General features: G+C 57.5%; 1 protein-coding gene across 1 annotated transcript in view; it reads left to right on the top strand.

The window, feature by feature from the left end:
- SLC4A3 (solute carrier family 4 member 3) overlaps positions 1 to 5913 on the top strand; it is a 33388-nt gene extending 27475 nt beyond the window's left edge. Inside the window, exons 17-23 of the mRNA XM_075028596.1 lie at positions 331 to 537; positions 1196 to 1285; positions 2952 to 3118; positions 3505 to 3758; positions 4089 to 4258; positions 4739 to 4912; positions 5699 to 5913. Coding sequence (XP_074884697.1) covers positions 331 to 537; positions 1196 to 1285; positions 2952 to 3118; positions 3505 to 3758; positions 4089 to 4258; positions 4739 to 4912; positions 5699 to 5776 — 1140 coding nt within the window. The 3' untranslated portion in view covers positions 5777 to 5913. The remainder of the gene's footprint in view (positions 1 to 330; positions 538 to 1195; positions 1286 to 2951; positions 3119 to 3504; positions 3759 to 4088; positions 4259 to 4738; positions 4913 to 5698) is intronic.
- Positions 5914 to 15719: the final 9806 nt, after the last annotated feature.

The following is a 15719-nucleotide window of genomic DNA, read 5'->3' as shown; positions in this document are numbered from 1 at the left end:
CTGCAGAGCAGTTCTTTGCTGGCCTCTCATGCCCCAGCCCAGCTGGCCCCTGTGCCACCACAGAGGCTGGCAGGATGAGCCCTAACATCTGTCTCCCCTTCTCTTCCTGCAGGAGGCATTAAAGAGGGGCCACTTTTCTCTCCCCAGCCCTCTCCAGCTGGGTAGGTTGCGAGGCGAGGTGATGGATGCTGGGGTTGTCCGCGCCCACCATCTACCGCCCTCACCTCTCCACAGAGCAGGACATCTCCGCTTCCCCCCGTCCCCAGTAGTGACAGTGCCCCCTGCCCCTCCTTGCGGTGACAGTGCCCGCTGCTTCTCTCACCTGCCCAGGTGTTTGCAGAACATCCTCTGCTGAAGTTCTACCCACCAGATGTGCAGAGCGGCCTGAATGCCAGCATGCTCCCTGCGGATGCGATGTCGCTGGGAATCAGGATGCAGCCCAACACTGCTCTCCTCTCCCTCATCCTCATGCTAGGCACCTTCTTCATTGCCTTCTTTATGCGCAAGTTCAAGAACAGCCGTTTCTTAGGAGGAAAGGTGAGAAGTTTGTGGGACCCAGATGTTAAGAACAAGGGCTGTGCCAAACAAATAATGCTTCTTGCTTCAGACCTTTGTTGTCCAGAGTATTTGGACCATCGCCCAAAGAAACACCAGCAATCCCTTAAATACCATGCAGAAGGGATGGTAGCCTGGCCTAGGCTGCAGACCAGAGCTGGCTGTTGATGATGGTATCTGCACTGTCCTGCTCCCATGAGCTTTGCTGGAAAGAGAGGACCCTCTGGACCAGAGGACTGTCTGAGTCCAGAGGACTCTCTGGACCTTGAGAAAGCTCCTTTGGCTGGATACAAGTCTGTTAAGCTAGAATGTAGGAGGAAGAGCTTACAACTTTTTGCCTTTGGACAGCTCTCTACACGCAGGACATCTGTGTAATAGCTGGAGCACCATCCGAATAGGCCAGTAGGAGCAATTAGCCAGTCACTTAAGAGTGGCTGGAGGACTGTGTGTTATTTGGACAGTGGGATGCACAGCCCCATGGGTCAAGGCTGGGTTCCCTTGCCCTGCTCATCAGCAGTGCTCAGGTTTGCCGTGGTGCTTGGCCCCATCTGGGGCTTTGCTTTGTCGCAGGCTCCGTGTAGCAGGGTGGGTACACAGAGCTGGCCCATTCCCTTTGCCAGCGAGTGTGTTTGTTCTGCAGGCTCGGCGGATCATTGGAGACTTCGGGATCCCCATCTCCATCCTGGTCATGGTGCTGGTGGATTACACCATCACTGACACATACACGCAGGTAGGTGCCAGCGCTGCCCTCAGAGCCCCTCCTGCAGCCCAGCAGCGGTCTCTGTGGCACTGTGGCCTGCTCTTGTGCAATGGGGGATTTGTATTTCCTGCCTCTTTAGACATAACAGCACAAAGCAAACAGAGATGCTCCCCTCATCCTTACTCCCACGCTGAAGGGAAGCTCCAAGGGTCTTGCTGAGACTGAAACCAGAGCTACAGAGACTTGAGTGCCCTGGTATCCCTCTGGTATTCCAGCTGTTAGTAGGGGAGGCTTTAGTGTTTTATTTAGAATCTAAATAAATAATAATAAAATAAATAAAATATATAAAAATATATTAAAATAAAATAAAAATATTTTTATAGATTCAGAGAGATTCAGTGCAGTTAATTCCTTGTTTGTAACTCTAAAAACTTGCAGTCAATCAACAAGACATAAACTGGTTATGCACACTGAAGAGGGTGGCATAGAGTGGTTTCAGTGGGGTAGTTGTCATGGTTTAGTACTTAACATATTTATACTCTCCTTGATCATAGGCTACTAAATATTTTGATCACTTTATCTCAAACACAATGATCTCTTTCCCAGTTTATGCACAAACTTAAATGTTATCAAACAAACCCATCTCACAGGTTTCCTTTTTTCCCTCCTTTTTTAGTAGATGTGTAGTTATATCATTTTGTTATGGTATTTTTTCCAGCTAACATCAGGGAGAGGGTGAAAGGTACTTTCTGTTCACCAAACTTTTTGTCAAGACAGCCCAAGGCTTAATGGAATCCAAATGCATTTTTATTCATTTAAATTTCAATGAAAAATCTGGTTTTATCAGACGTTAGTAAAATCATGTTGTTTGTTACATTCTTTTCATACCCTTCTACAATTAATGTCAAAAGCATTATCGTTTCAGTATTAAGTCAGCATATGTACAAAGCTTTCCGAGAAAAGGGTAGTTAGTTACACAGCTTAGCTCAAGTACAAGCATTCCAGGAATATTATTCATACTTATGCTGATTAACATAAATGCAAATCACAAACTCTTCCTGCAGTGCTCACACAGGCAGATAGCAAGAACTGCTGTAGAGCAGCGCAGAGCTGAAAGTTCAAATGCTGGTGAACACAGGGTGAAGGCAATGTACAGCTAGGAGTCTGTGTGGTCTCTGATGGGAGCACAAACATGTATTCCCTCTGAACATGATCAGGGTGAGGTCATTTTGAGAGAATGTGGCCACTTCTGGGGTCCACACTGCAAAACCAATACTGAAAAATGTCTCAGAAAAGGCTTGGAAAGTCTGGAAAGCCACCTCAGAGAAGGGTAGGCAGTTCAGGACACTTGATTTGTCCAAGCAGAGGTCAAGGAGCATTTTAACCATGGTCTGCAAGCACTGACATGGGGGTGAGGTTCCTGAAAGAAGGTATTTCCTTGGTCTCTTGGACAAAAAACAAGGCAATTCCAATAGCTGAAAGGAAATGAGACAGGCCCATGTTAGGGGACATGGGATTTTTTGCACTGAAGGGGATTATCCATGAGAAAGTCCTGCTCGGGTCAGGGTGGCTGTCCCATCATCTGAGGCGTTCAGACCAGGGAGACCAGGAGGATCAAGCAAGGCTAGTCCTGTGTGAGGCTGTGGGCACGTGCGTATTGATGAGTAACTGCTGGGTTTTGTGGCTACACCACCAGAAGCTGAATGTCCCCTCTGGCCTGTCGGTCACATCTCCTCACAAGCGTGGCTGGTTCATTCACCCCATGGGCAGCAGTGGGACCTTTCCGATGTGGATGATGTTTGCCTCTGCCATCCCTGCCCTCCTGGTCTTCATTCTTATATTCATGGAGACACAGATCACTACGTGAGTACCTCCCCTGCCAACACCAACCACCACTAAGCCCCGGGCAGGCAAGGCTGGGACGGGTGCTGGTGCCGTTCATGTGGAGATGCGCCTGGCATCCCAGCGGGACAGCAAGGGCAGGATCCTGGTCATTTCAGACTGTACCTTCTTGGGTTCTCCCATCGTCTCTTGGCTCCCCTCCTGGCATACAGTGTGGTGGAGACCTGCCTCAGCCCAGCACAAGGGGAAACCTCTAACCTGAGGTTGGCAGCCACCGCCCCTCTCCTCAGCCGTCTCCTTGTCCCCATGTCTGCTCTCTCCAGGGAGCGAACGTTGTCCCCAGCCGCAGTGCTGTCCCTGGGCACTAGGCTGGGCCTGGCACTGACCTGGAATCTCTTTCCTTCCAGGCTGATTGTGAGCAAGAAGGAGAGGAAGCTGCTGAAAGGCTCTGGCTTCCACCTGGACCTGCTGCTCATTGGCACTATGGGGGGGCTTTGTGCGCTCTTCGGACTGCCCTGGCTGACCGCGGCGACAGTGCGTTCCGTCACCCACGTCAATGCCCTGACGGTCATGAGCAAGGCCATCGCACCGGGAGAGAAGCCCAAGATTGAGGAGGTGAAGGAGCAGCGTGTGACCGGAGTGCTTATTGCTGCCCTCGTTGGTGAGCCTCTGCTCGGGTGAAGGAGTGAGGGGGGAGGTCAGGGCTGACCACTTGAATCTCCTGGCAGTGTCCCTGCCCCACGGCCCAGCCTGCGCTCTGCCTGCTAGCTGCAGGACTGCCCCCACCTGCACTCAGCTCTCCTCTGGCAGCCTTCAGTACCCCCCCCATGGTCAGTCCATCTTTGCAAACCTTCCAGCTAGACCCCTCTTGAGCTTCCTTTCCCTTGCACCCCAGGACAGACAGAGAGGAGGGGGGAGAGGGACGGAGGCCGAGGTGCCTTGCAGAGGGGCTGGCGTGGGACACACCATGCCCTGAGCTCTGTCTGTGCAGGTCTGTCTATTGTGATGGGGAACATGCTGCGGCAGATCCCGCTGGCTGTGCTCTTCGGCATCTTCCTCTACATGGGGGTTACGTCGCTTACTGGCATCCAGCTCTACGAGCGGCTGCTCCTGATCTTCATGCCATCCAAGCACCACCCTGACCACATCTATGTTGTCAAGGTGAGGAAGGCAGGTTGTGGGGAACCAGGTAATGAGCAGAGGAAGAAGAGGCAGGTGAGGGAAGATGGTGCTTTGCTAGGATGACGCTTGGCTTGGTGACCTGCCCTTGGCTGCAAGTTTGTGCCAAGAAGTAAGTGCAAGCCATGCACAGAGATGATACAACGCTAGGATAGCATGCTGATAGGCTGCATACAGGAGTGAAATGCCAGGATATAGTATGGATGGACTATAGTTGATAGGAGTGATGCATTGCTTGAGTGGGTGTAGGGACACTGCACTGCCAGGTGGGTATGCTGCTAGGTTGCACAGAGGCTGATGTGTTATGGAGTTCCACCTTGCTGTAGAGTACAGGCAGGTGGAGCATGCAGCAGTGTTGTGTTACTGTACTATGCTATGGAGAAGGATTATGTTTTGCCAGTTGGGTCTTCGTTAATCTGTGTGGAAGGATAATGTGTTCTTAGACTGGATTTACCTCCCTAGGTGAAGACCTGGAGAATGAATCTCTTCACCTGCATTCAACTGGCCTGCATTGTGCTGCTCTGGGTGGTGAAATCTACGGTGGCATCCCTGGCCTTCCCCTTTGTCCTGATCATGACAGTGCCATTGCGACGCTTCGTGCTGCCCCGCTTCTTCCATGACAGGGAGCTCAAAGCGGTAAGCAGATAACTGTCCTCACAGTCTAGCTTGCAACACTGGGGTGAGGTTGAGGAAATTTGGCAGACTGAAAGGCTGGGAGATCCTGGGCTGGCAAAGCCTTGGCTTTCCCTGCTGTTGTCTGGGGATCTTTGTTCAACAGCAGTAGGTGGGTGGATGGCTTCCTCAAAGCTTGTAGCCCTGGGAGTGCAGTGTGGGATGGATGGGCACCCTAGGGCAAGGAGACAGAGGATTCTACAACGCAGAGGCCTGGAATAAGGGTTTTCTTTTCCATCCTCCTCCCCATTTGTGGCTCATTCATCAAGAGACACTCCATTTCCGCACTGAGACAGCAGCAAGGACAGCACAGCAGCACAGCAGAACCTGTGGCTGCTTGGCGTAGGAGTATTTAACCACAGTGCTAGGGTGCTGGCAGCTCCTTGACTGCTGGCAGCTCCTCTGCTGCTGCCGACATCCTGAGCTCCTGTTGGAAAGCAACCTGGAGCAGCACCCAGAAGAGGGTGCTGCCAGCAGGGGGGGAGGGAGGAACTGCTGTGCTCAACCAAAGCCCCAGTGATGGGGCACTGTCAAACAAGAACACTTACAGGAAAGGGCATCAGGCTGGTGACACATGGAGGGGCATAAGGGGCAAAAAAAGGAGCCCATTGGCAGGGGAATGAGGAAGAGCTTTGCTTCCAAGCACAGCCCAGCTGCCTGGCTTGCTGTGCGCTGATCCCTCTATGCCAGGCTTGACCCCATGCTGGGGGTGGCTGTGGCCTTCAGAGCCTGGTCTCTGCCTCTCCCCAGTTGGACTCGGAGGATGCGGAGCCGAACTTTGACGAGGATGGCCGGGACGAGTACAACGAGCTACACATGCCTGTGTGAGCTGGGAGCTGCCCTCCCCGCTCATGGGACAGGCCGCTTGCACCTGCTCATCCCTCCCAAGGACTAACTGGAGATTTGACGTGAGTCACGCAGTCTCTTGCCTGGACCAACGAATGGCTGTTCCATAGCCCCGCAGGAGGCAGCCCCGGCTCCTGCTGCCCCATCGCTCGCTCAGCAGAGGCTGTGAGTCTCTCTCCTCTTGGAGCTGGTGGGCTGAGAGCTGCCTCTCACATCCTGAAGCTGCGTGGGTCCTGAGTGTGCGTGGGTCAGGGGTCTGCCCTCTCCCTGCTGGAGGAAGCCTGTGCCTGGTCTCCAGGTGGTGAAGGGGAGCCATGCCAGCTGGTGCCACTGTGTCCCCCTCCGCTACCATGAAGCTTGGGTGTCTCAGCACCATGTGCCACCGAGCAGTCACAGGGACGGGCTGTATGCTGCCTGCGGACGGCCAGTGGGCTTCTTCCAGGCCAGCAGCCTCCTTGCTCAGCTGGTGGATGCCTTGCTGCTGCTCCCTCTGGCCCCTTCCAGGAGTGCTCACGCTGGGCCTGTGCCACAGCCCCTGGCCCAAGGGGCTGCTGCAGCCTGGTGGATGGGCCAGAAGGGACCAGCACCCTGGCCCTGTCCTCCAGACCATCATCTGTCCAGTCACCCTCCCACAGGACTGTTTTCAGCTCTTGCTTGGCATAGGGGAGGCTGTTTGCTTTGTCCCAATTTTCCCAACCCTCTTCCAAAAGCAAAACTGCACAGGGAGGGGAGGCTGGGGACAAGCAGGTATCCTGAAGCCTCGAGTGCCTGCCCTCTTGCAGAGACTAAGAGGAGTCCTGTGCCATTCTGCACCTCCACAAAGGTTGCAGGGGTAAAAACTCATCACAAGGCTGTATCCCAGTTCCAGATCCCCAGGGCCCTGTCCCTGAGAACAAACCATATTTAAGAAACTACACAAGAGATGTGGTGCTGGAGCACAAAACAGTCCTTTGGGTCCCCTCCCTTTCCCTGTGCAGTGATCCACTGGGTCTGGCTCCCTGCAGCCCTACAAGGAAGTCACTGAGACTCCCCAGCCCCAATTCTGCCATACCAGCGTGACCTTTCACGTCCAGGGGTGCCCTCCAAGTGGGAAGGAGCAGCATTCAGCATGCCCAGCACTCAGCCCCCGTCACCTCTGGGCAGCTCCGAACACCTTTCTGCCTGGCAGGGCTGTCCCCTGGGGTGTCCCCAGGCTGGCAGCCCCCCATTCAGAGCTGCCTCAGAAACTGCTGACAGTGCCATTGCTGCCCATGGCAGCTCTGAGGGCAGTGCCAGAGGAGACGGGCACCCCAGCCTCTCCCTGACGGTCAGAGCTGGAGCGGCCTTGTGGAGGAGGCTGGGATGCTCGCTTCACCATTGGATTTGGGACAGGCTGCTGCCCCGGTTCCCACTTATCAGCCTGGCTCCTGCGAGAGATGGTGGGTGCTTCATTACTGGGAGGGCCCGACGCCTTCCCCGGGAGGCTGCAGAAATATCCCACCAGAGAAAGAAACCTCCCCCCGTGGCAGGTTCCTGCCCCACAGCCTGGCCCCCTCCGCAGGGCCTGGGGTGGAGAGACAAGTGTCTCTGTGTGTCTGTGGCCGTGTGTGTCCTGTCCTCCCCATGTAGTGTAGGAGGCCTGTTGTCGCTGTGCATTGTGACTCCTCTGACTGTAGTGGAAACAGCTACACCAATAAACTCTTCACAGGAACCACGTCTGGCTCTCCGCTTTTGTTTATTAATTGGCAATAAATTAGATTAATTTAAATTCCCCAACACAAAACTGTTTCTTGCCCATGGCAGCAGCCAGCGAGGGAGCAAGCCCCAGCTGGAGTGGGGACTGTCATCGTGTCACCTACTACCAGCACAGAGGTGGGCTCTCCACCACCACCACCAAGCAGGCTGGTTACTGTGGGCCCAGCTGGAGCCCCCATGCTGGCTGCTGAAAACAGGAGGCCGAGCCCCATATTTAACCAGAAACACGTACTCATGCCTGCTTGCATCCATACACGTGCGCATGAGTGTGCCTGCGTGCTCAGCAGCCCTTGGTGCCCATCTCTTTACCCAGCCTGTAGCCACATGCCAAACAGCAGGGCCATGTGCCGAGCACGGAGGAAACATCTCATTAAACACACGTTCCCTCCATGCTTTCTTCACAGGCAGGAGCCAAGCCAGGTCCCCCTGCGCTGCTGGCTGCCCACAGCCCGCATGGTGATGGGTTGGATGTCCTCCAGTCGTGCTCTCCTGGGTGCTGCTGCTGGGAGTAGGTGGTGGTCCTACCTCCTGTGGTCAGGGTCGCTGGCGGCTCCTGGGGCTGGCTGCTGCCATGGGGCGTGTGGCAGAGGGCTAAGCCTGCCCGGGCGCAGGGGTGGTGGCTGTCTCGCTTCTGAGGTGGGCCCGTTGTGGGGTGGGCAGTGCCTGGCCTCGCAGCATCCTCTCCAGGTCCTGGCAGCGCTGCTGAACCTGTGGGAGAGGAGGCGACGTGGGTGCCCGCCTCCTGAGCATCCAGGTGGGCTGGATGGAAGTATCCACGAATGTTTCCCGCAGGCTGCTCCGCCACATTAGGAAACACTCCCTCTCCCGTTCTCCACTCCATGGCTCTCCTTCCTCACACCTGAATGCCCAGGGCTGCCCAGCGGGCCATCAGTTTGGACTGGAAAGGTTATGGCTCTACCCAGTCCCACCTGGATGTCCAACCCTTTCCATGCAGCTCCCCTGCCCACAGCACTGCCCCCGCTCTCACCCTGGGACGCAGGGCAGGGAGCGCAAGCAGAGCCAGCGTGCTCCCCTTACCGCATCGATCCTCCGGATGAGGATGGGTCTGACCTCCAGCTCCAACAGCCAGTCGGCCTCCAGGATGCTGTGGTGGTACTCCTCCAGCTCCAGGCTCTTCTGCAGCTCCTCGGCCAGGGCAGCCTGGCGCCAGCGACCTCCCACACCCGTACCTGGGCTCTGCCGGGGCCCGGCCAGTTCCGTCCCCTCGCCCCACTGCTGCAGGCGCAGGACACGGATGCGCCGGGCGACGTGACGGACCTGGGCGCGCAGGGCGGCCGCCCGCTCCCCACGGTGCAGCAGGGCCAGCAGCTCCTCCCGGCTCTCCCGCAGCCGGGCTCGCAGCACCCCAACGCTGCCGCCTGCGCCCAAGGGCTGCAGCGGGACCAAGAGGTCGGGCAAGCCCAGGTGAGAGCCGGGCTGCTGCAGGGTCCTGCCATGCGGTGGGGGCTGCAGAGTGTTGGGAGCCAGCCCTGCTCTGCCCCACACTGGTGGCTGCTGTGGCATTGATGGTGATGGTGGCAGGGAGAGGCTGTACCTGCTGCGGTGGAGACGGACCCATTGCTGGGCGAGATCTGCTGTGGCCAAGCTCTGGTGAAAGACATCAGGGACCAGACGCAAGACCTTCACAAAGGGCCCCACATCGGCAAAGCCACGCAGGTCACGCAGGCTCTGGGGGCTAAAGACCCGCTCGCTGAGGGGCCCCCCCTGCAGCAGCAGCCCCCAGTTACGCCGGTGGGCAAAAAGCTGTGCGGCCAGGAGTGGGATGGATGTCGGGAGGGACCGCCGGGTGAGGTGGGCAGCCGGCTCCTCGTGCATATACAAGTTCTCGCAGAGTGGGACCACCACCCTGGTGTCGAACCTCTCCTTCAGCACGCTCAGGTGCTGCAGGTAGGAGGCCAGCCAGCCCACGTAGCTGGCCACATCGTGGCTGGCCGAGCCAGGCCAGCGCTGGGCAAGCCTCTGCAGGTGCTGCCAGCTCTCCACCTCCCCCGAGGGGCTCTGCGGCAGCACCAGCAGCAGCACATGGTAGAGGCTGCGCAGGTCGAAGCCCTGCCGGCACTGCTGCACGTGCCTCACGAAGGCGCTGATCTCCCCTTCGAGGGCAGAGTAGAGGGCCTCCATGAGCAGCCACGGTGATGGAGGGGAAGCAGCCAGGATCGCAGCTCACCCACACGGTCCTGGGCCCTGGATGCGCTGGAAAATACACTGCACCAGGATGCGATGCACGGGCCAGTGCAGGCAGGATTACTGCGGGGGCTCTGGTTTGGGTCACGCACGTAGGCTCATCCAGCAGACGGTGCTACCAAAGGCTGGCGTGCTGCTTCAAAGGATGGGACATCTGGCCAGTTTGGATGAGTCAGTCCTGGCTGCTCTGCTGGAGAGGAGACAACGGGTGGGTGGGGAGGAGGGCAACAGGGACGGGCTGGGGTGGGAGGAGTGAGGGAGCTGCAAGGGGTGAGCTCAGTGGGGTACCCTCACTTCTGTGGGACCAGAGGAGAGCGGGGCCGCTGGGTGCTGCCACACTAGGGGCATGCTGCACCACAAAATGCCAGTCCGGTGCTGGGAGAGGAGCGAAGAGGCTGCCTGCTGCCCCAGGGGATGTTGCTGCGGGTGGGGGGAGAATACCCTGGGTGGTCCCAGCCCTCCAGCTGCCCGGGGGATGCTTTGGGATGGGGTGAGTGTCCTCCTGCTCCCTGAAATGGGTCTCGGTCGTGCCAGACCAGGACTGTGCTCCGACCAGCAGTTCCTCCCACCTCTTTGCTGGTAGAGAAGAGGTTTAGCTTTACAAAAGTAAGCAGCCACCCTTGCCTGTCTGGAGAACTAAAAATAGGAGGTCTGTTGCCAAAACTATCAACTGTATTATTTTAAACCATTGTGTGTTTAGGCAAACTATTTTGGTTTCTGTTTCTGTCACCCGGGTTCAAGTACACTCAAGCTATCTTCTCCAGCTATTTTTGTTCTCTGCAGCCAGGAGGGGCTGGCACATCTCTGTTGTGAGATACCACTGGCACCCATTCACACGGCTGTATGGCTGGGAAGTTACAGAAATTGCTGGCTAAGACCATCCCCACAACAAAACTGGGAACCAGTGCCACTGGCAAATTTTCCCCTTTTCCCTGTATATCTGGAAGTCCTTGCCTGGGCTTTGGTGTCTGCTTTTCAGGCACTCAAACTTCATTAAAATAAATTAAAAAATCCTTTTTCCTCTTCCCTGTGAGGAGGGGTTTGTGAGCCCTGCACCTGGGGGGGGGCAGGTAAAAATGGCAGGAGGCGGCAGCACAGCGTGTTCCTCACACTGCGGGCTGGCAGGGGTGAGAGCAGCTTCGGTTGCATTCACCTTCCCCAACAAGCGTCTGCAAGTGGGTTTGTTTAAACGCAAGTTGCACCGGTTTGGGGAGAGCAGAGCTGATGCTGAGTGGGACGATGCCCACGCGTGAAGCCCCAGAGACCAACTAAAGAGCAGCCCCAGCTCACGGGCACCAGGGTCCGGCTTGCTGTTGCAGATGCTGAGGACTGCCAGCAAGTACTGCCGAGCACTGGTGACCCCGCGCATCCCTGCCGTGGCTCCAGCCCCACGCTCTCTGCCCGCTTCTGCCCTCCATCCACCTCCCCTCTGTGTCACTCGAAAGAAGGGACTCACCAGCCCCAGGAGAGGCACCGGGGAGATGAGAAAGGGCTGAGCTGGGCCCTGCTGCCTGCCAGGGGAGGAACCTGCCCTCCTCGGGCACGGACACAAACCTTCCTCCCCATGGGAATGGCAGGTTCAGACGTGTCCCTCGAGCCGGAGCCAGCTTTTCCCGGAGCCGGTTGCCAGCCCCAGGGGCATTGCCATGGAGCTACAGGGCAGACATGCAGCTCCCTCCAGTCCCTCTCCCTCGCACAGGTCTTTGCAAAGGACACTTCTCTCACAAGGATATCTGAATCCTGGGCACGGGCTTGGTTGGCACGTTTCTTCGATACAAGTGAGTACTCCTGGGCACGGCCCTGAATTTGTCCCAAAGGCTTGTCTGGCCTTGGCAAGAGAGAGGCTCCTTAGTTTGGGCAGTTTGCTGCCTGCCTCCTGCCTTGTGCCCCTGACCTGTCCCTCCCAGTGTGTCGTCCTTGCAAGGTTCTTCAGTGCTCCAGCTCTCTGAGGTGCCTGTGCTGGGACTGGTCCCCAAGGGGACTTTTAGAAGTAAATTGTCTCTCGCGGGAGTCAGAAGGGGAAATGGGAGCAAATCCTCTGTTAGAAACCTCTGACAGGGACAGCATCCCTGGAACAGCGGTCTGCCCCCAACAGTTCCCCTTCCACCTCCACTTGGCTGCCCATGGGAGCGGGACCCTTGACCACATTGTTTCAGCCTGCTCAGCGAGCAAGTCCTGCCTGCTCAGTGAGCTGGCTGGGGCTGTGCCCAGCCCTCCTGCCTGGACCCAGGACCCTGTGGGGAGGGAGCCAGGGGCACCCAGCTGGGAGCGATTCAGTGAGGACAGCGCTGGGACACTTCTCCTGTGCCTGCGCAAGGTTCCTCTGTCCGGGTGCACTCTTTTGGCTGGGGTGCACCTACCACAAGCCACTGTGTCTTGCTGTGCAGAGATGGCTCACATGAGCTCCCCTGCAGAGAAGGGCCACGCTGCTGTAAGGTCAGGACGGGGAAGGCTCAGCCTGAGCTCTGAAATGTGGCTGCCGAAGCTTCTTCCCCGCAGGGAGCAGTAGGGAGGTGGGCTGGCACCCGTGGGTGTCCTGCCTCGCTCAGAGGGGGCCACGCAGGAGCCGGAGCAAGAAGTGTTAAGCACCAGTGCTGCACAGCATCCCCCACCGCTCCTGCCACGTTGTTTTGTGACATCCCGGGCCACGGGCTGCCACATGTGACCTTGCCGCTGAGCAGGACGGAAGGGTAATCCTCCTCTTGCGCCTTCTGCCGAGAGGGGGGACCTTGTGGTCTCTGCTGCAGGAACCCAGCTGGATGATTACCTTCATCTATGAGCCCAGTGTCCCTGGAGGATGTTCCCCCCTCCAGTACACAGGGTACAGCAACGTCACTGGGAGTAGAAAAGGCTGGGGAGCTGCCAGCTCCTGCTGTGACAGGCTCTCGTCCTCAGCAAGGACAGATGGCCAGATGCTGGGGCTGGTTCCCGGTGCTCTGAACTGGGGCTGCACTCACTTTTCAACCCTGAAACAGACCTCGAAACCAGGCGCTCTGGCAGACAGGCGGTGTTAGCACAGCCTTGCCTGCTCCTTGGGTTTCCTAACCCAGCAGCCCAGCATTGCAGGTTGCTTCCTGGGGACTTATAAGGGACACGTGCACCAAAACAGGGCAGGGATTGGCATTGGTTTGGCTGCAGGTGCACAGCAAGGAGAAGAGCTCTCCCTTTAGCACAGAAATGATTTTGCAGGCTGAAGCTGCACAGGCGAGATCAGGAAGAGGAAACGTCCTGGGCTCCGGCTACCAGCACCCGTCAGCAGACCTTGGCCACGGCCAGGAGTAATGATATGACACCATTTAACCTCCTCGCTTGCTTGCCTGGGTTTATTGTGCAGCTGGAGACAAAGACAGAGAGCTACCCGTGCCTGGTAAAACAGCCCAGTCTGGGAAATGGCTGCACCACAGCTGGCTGACACACTTTCTACAGCATGAAACCTGCAGTAATGGTATCTGTGAGCAAAGCCCTGCTTATACACTCAGTTGAGCAGAATCCGCAAGGCTGTTTGTAACAGAGCCATCCCTGACCTCCACAGCATCACGCCATTAATAGCAAAGCTTGGTCTGGGTCAAACAAAAGCAGGGCAGGCTTAATAGGAGAGGAAATTAGGTGGATGCGCTTGGCTGGCCTCATCCCCACATGTTCCTACTGTAATTATAGCCTTGTGCAGCTCAGCTCTCTTACTCAGCGATCTCGCCGCCGGGACTGCATTTCTCATGACCAAGGTGTAAAAGCCGCACACGAATATGTTTTGGCCCCAAGCAAACCTGCAGCAGCACGAAGGGAGCAGTGGCAGAGAAGCTCCGCTCGTCACTGCCAGGAACTGGACTTGTGGCCAGGGATGTGGCAAGGGAAGGGAGGGAAGGGTTGGGCTGTGGGAACAAGACCAGGACCCCTCTCTGCAGAGAAAGCTGGAGATACCTGATTGTGAGTTTGGTCCATCCAGCATGGCCAAGTGCAGATGGGGCTGGTAGAAAGTCACAGCTAGTGCTGGCCCCAGTGACCCAGCTCCAGAGGATGCTTCAGAGGCCAAGGGGTGGCACACAGTGACAGTGGGGTGGATGTTCCCAGCATCCACCCTCTGAGCCCGTCTGGTCCAGCTCTCTGCTCTTGTGCTCAGGCTGAAAATGAAGAAGAGATCCTGTTTTCCTGACCTACAGAGAAAGGGCAGCCCTGGAGGGCGTTCCTGCACCTGGATGGGATAAAAAGCTTTTCCTGCTGCAGTCAGACCAAGCAGGGGTGCAGCCACCCTTGGCCTGGGCTCTGTAGTGTGCAAAGGCAGCGCTCTGTGTTGCAGCGAGACAGGCTCGCTGCTGGTGGTGGCTGAGGTGAGATGGGAGCCAGTGGGGTGCTCAGGACAGATAAACACCCCCCACCCTGCGTAGTCCCCCCTTGCAAGGAGGGGTCCCCCTCACGCTCCCACTCTCTGGAGGAGCAGGTGCCGCAGTGCTTGGTGTGACCCTGTGAAAGCCTCTCCAGGCGGCCTTAATCACATTCCTCTGGAGCAGGGACACATCTGGTACAAACATGATCCTGTCCCCAAGGAGCCTGGGCTAATTCCTGCCGCAGAGCCCCAAAGCAGCCCCAGGCAGGGAGAGCTGTGGCATGGCTTTGATTGCCACCATCCTCAACGTGCAGGGGACAGAGCTGGCTTGCGAGCAGTGAAGCGGGAGGAGAGGTCCGCAGCTTCGTGCTGAGCACTGGTAGTCCGAGCCTGAGCTGGCGTGGGTGGACCCTGCCTGGGTCTGAGCTGTGGCTGAGCTCCCCGCAGGCTGGGAATGGGAGAAGGGAGGAACTGCCCTTTTCAAGAGTGGATTTTTAAGTTGATTTCAAGCAATTGTGAAACTGGAGCAGGGAGGGGGCCAGACCTGTGGGGTCAGCGCGTGCCCTGCTATATGTCCCCTTTCCCTTGCATGCGTGCAGCCTGCGTCGGGAGAGCACCTCAGTGTCTGGTGCTCTGCCAGGGTCAGGCCACTCCTGCAAGAGGACACACTTAATTTTGGCCGCTGCTTCTCCATAGTTCTCCCCTTTTGGAGAACTGTCTCCTGGCTGCCCTGTGCTTTGGGCAAGGGGGGATTTGGTGGCCCTGGCAAAGCAGCAGGGCCTGGTGGCGGGGGCTGCGGTGGTGGCAATGCACAGCAGAGCACGGGTGCCCTCCTCCTGCATCTGTGCCTCCCTGTGCTGCCGGCTGGGTCCAAGGTATCCTGCCTCAGCTGCCGGCTCTCCTGAGTGAGATTATCCCGGTGATGACAGCGGAGGAGTCCAGTTCCTCAGCCTATGAGCATGGCTCCGATGAGCCATTGGGGAGGTGGCACCATGGCCGAGGTGTCACAGCTCGTTCCCTCGCAGGCGATGGGAGAGCAAGCCTGGCAGATGCTCGCTGCCCGCAGCAGGGGCATGCTGGCCTGCCCGCCTCCCAGCCGTGTGCCAGACCCGTGGCAGAGGAGGAAATTAGGATATCGCCTGCTGTCCAGGAGGAATTCCTGCCTTGGCTTGTTCCTGCCAGTCTTTCGCCGACCTTCCCCCGGTGTGGAAAGCCCAGCAGGAAGCTGACTCACTGTCTGCTGCCGCCACGGCTGGGTGCGGGGCTCTGCTGCCTGCAGCACCGGAGGGCTGCTCCTTTCATGGATGAAGGAATAGCTCATCACCCAGACCACCGTGGCACCCTGGTTTCTGTGCCATCTGCAGCTGGGCTGGCGGGAGGGCTGGGAGCTCGCCGGATTGCCAGCATCGCTGCTGAACACGCGGGCAGCGCTGCTGCACCAGACTCAGGGCAGGAGGCAGCCTTGAGGCGGGGAGGGGAGGTGATGGGCTGGAGAGGGGTCCCAAGGCTTGTCCTGGGCACTGGGGTCCATGCCAGCCCCGGTTGACTGCTTTGTGTTCATCACATTGCTGATGTGGCAGCCAGTCCCGGAGCCGGTGGGGTGCAGAGGTGAGGAGCCAGACACGTGGTGGTGGCAGCATCCAGGCAGCCAGCAATGGCAAGTCA

This window comes from Buteo buteo, chromosome 5, assembly GCF_964188355.1.
Source record: "Buteo buteo chromosome 5, bButBut1.hap1.1, whole genome shotgun sequence".
Classification (NCBI taxonomy): Eukaryota; Metazoa; Chordata; class Aves; order Accipitriformes; family Accipitridae; genus Buteo; species Buteo buteo.
The sequence above is the reverse complement of the archived record's forward strand: the minus strand, read 5'-3'. Positions and strand labels throughout refer to the sequence as shown.